Source organism: Mandrillus leucophaeus, unplaced genomic scaffold (genome assembly GCF_000951045.1).
Source record: "Mandrillus leucophaeus isolate KB7577 unplaced genomic scaffold, Mleu.le_1.0 Scaffold99, whole genome shotgun sequence".
In the NCBI taxonomy this organism is placed as follows: domain Eukaryota; kingdom Metazoa; phylum Chordata; class Mammalia; order Primates; family Cercopithecidae; genus Mandrillus; species Mandrillus leucophaeus.
The window spans coordinates 357,456-359,993 of NW_012110807.1; the positions used below are offsets into that span (position 1 = coordinate 357,456).

The 2,538-nt window shown below is 56.6% G+C and overlaps 1 protein-coding gene across 1 annotated transcript in view; it reads right to left on the reverse strand.

The window, feature by feature from the left end:
- The window catches only part of LAMC3 (laminin, gamma 3), a 125,767-nt gene that overhangs the window by 45,854 nt on the left and 77,375 nt on the right, over window positions 1-2,538 (reverse strand). Inside the window, exon 13 of the mRNA XM_011971197.1 lies at window positions 345-533. Within this exon, the coding sequence (XP_011826587.1) occupies window positions 345-533 (189 nt within the window). The remainder of the gene's footprint in view (window positions 1-344; window positions 534-2,538) is intronic.

Below are 2,538 nucleotides of genomic sequence, written 5' to 3' on the forward strand. Positions count from 1 at the left end.
CCAGGATGGTCTCGATCTCCTGACCTCGTGATCCGCCCGTCTCGGCCTCCCAAAGTGCTGGGATTACAGGCTTGAGCCACCGCGCCCGGCCGATATGAGTATTTTTAAATGGCCCAAATTCTAAATGGCCCAAATTCTGCTGGCAATATGCAGCAGCCTGGGGCTCTGGTTATGGGGCTAAGGGATTCCGTGTCCCCAGAGGTCATGCCTGCTGCCTATAAGCTGGGCTCTCCCTCACTGGCCACACCCTAAACCTGGGGCCCTAACACTGGAGCCCAGGGCAGAGTCACAGCACCAGGACTTGGCCCTCCGTGGGGCAGGGCTCCAGGGCAGGAGTCACTCACCTCTCTGGCCTGGGGGGCAGTGGGTGCATGCCACCTCCCCGCTCTCTGGGATGGTCGTGCAGGCCGACTGGCCAGGGCAGGGACAGGGCTGGCAGTCATCGGCTTGGCCCGCGAAGGGGTTGCCATAGAAACCCGGCAAGCAGCGTTCACAAGATGGGCCCTCGGTATGGTGGCTGCAGACGCAGATCCCTGAGGGGCAAGACAAGCACCTGTTTACCACTATCTGAACCCAGAATGCCCAGAGATGGTGGGCATCCTCGCGGGAGAGGTCAGGGAGCACATCCCGGGCAGAAGTGGGGTGGGAACCTTTCCCAGGCGGAGGCAGCAGGGCCTGGGGATTGAGGGTCCAGGCCTGGAGCTGGACCACCCGGTTCATGTCCACTACTCACTGCCTGTGCAAAGCTGGGCAAGTTGTCTAATGCCCCCATACCTCAGTCTCCTCATCTGCAAAATGGGAACAACCACAGCACTGACTTCAAAGGGTTCTTGTCAGGGTCCAACAGGATCACGCATTCAAAGTGCCTTGCAGACTCTCTGGCACACATAATCATCAGTGCTGCTATTATTATTAATATTATTACTAGTCGAGACAGTCTCACTGTCACCCAGGCTGGAGTGCAATGGCGAGAATCTTGGCTCACTGCAACCTCCACTTACCAGGTTCAAGTGATATTCCTGCCTCATCCTCCCAAGTAGCTGGGATTACAGGTGTGCGCCACCATACCTGGCTAATTTTTGTATTTTTAGTAGAAATGGGGCTTCGCCATGTTGGCCAGGCTGGTCTGAAACTCCTGACCTCAAGCGATCTGCCCACTTCGGCCTTCCAAAGTGCTGGGATTACAGGCACAAGCCACTGCGCCCGGCCAGCACTGTTACTATTTTGTATTCCGAAATCTCTCTCTGAACCAATAGGTGACACAGCTACCATTCGCTACACGGTTGTCCTCTTGATTCCAAGGGACCAAAAGGAAGAGCAACTTTTCCAAGGGAGACATAGACCCAGAATTCTGCTTCACATGACTTTGCAAAGAGGCTCCCCTTTATGTGGTTTGGGATACACAGGGGATACCTAGTCTCAGAGGAGGGAACCCCTGTTTCTGCCCTCTGGCTCCTGATGATGGTGGATTCTGCAAACTCTTCTTCCCCAGGCTGACCACACCTGGCATCTGCTGAGAGCCTGGGGTGCCTGAGAAGGGAGGCCCACTGCCAGGGACTGAGTGAGAAGCCTGGCTGAGACGGGGTTAACCATGACCACCACTTCCAGGAGGTCCCCAGGCAGCACCCCAGCAGCCGAGGCAAGGTGACCTGGGAGGAAGAGTGAGGACCAGGCCGCTCGTGCACAGCAGGGCTGGCATCCAAAAGGAACTGTCCCAGCCTAGGCCCAGCACCCGTAGGCTCATTCCTCCTCCCAGCCTAGGGAGCAGGGTTACACTGCCCATTTCACAGATGAGGACTTGCCCAAGCTGAGCGGGCCAGAGGCTCTGTGGGGATGACAAACTGATCCCAGCTATGGAGGACTCTGCTTCCTCCAGAGGGGCTGTGGGAAGCACTGCAGCAGGGAGGGATTACGTGGCCTCATCTGGGCTTGATTATTGATGCCTGCCACGGACACAGAAGAGAGAGTGCCCTGTATGTGGTGTGTGGCATGTGGCGTGTGGCTGTGGTTGCCCTCCCTGGCTACGTCGGCTGACTTTTTTTCTTTTTTGGGATGGAGTCTTGCTCTGTCGCCCAGGCCAGAGTGTAGTGGCGTGATCCTGGCTCACTACAGCCTCCACCTCCCGGGTTGAAGCAATTCTCATGCCTCAGCTTCCTGAGTAGCTGGGATTACAGGCACCTGACCACACCTGGCTAATTTTTGTATTTTCAGTAGAGATGGGGTTTCACCATGTTGGCCAGGCTGGTCTTGAACGCCCAACCTTAGGTGATCTGCCTGCCTTGGCCTCCCAAAGTGCTGGGATTACAGGCGTGAGCCACCGCGCCTGGCCTCTTCCCCTTCCCCCCACCAGAGTCTTGCTCTTGTTGCCCAGGTTGGAGTGCAATGGCGTGATTTCGGCTCTCTGCCACCTCCACCTCCTGGGTTCAAGCGATTCTCCTGCCTCAGTCTCCTGACTAGCTGGGATTACAGGTGCCCGCCACCACGCCCAGCTAATTTTTGTATTTTTAGTAGAGATGGGGTTTCACCATGTTGGCCAGG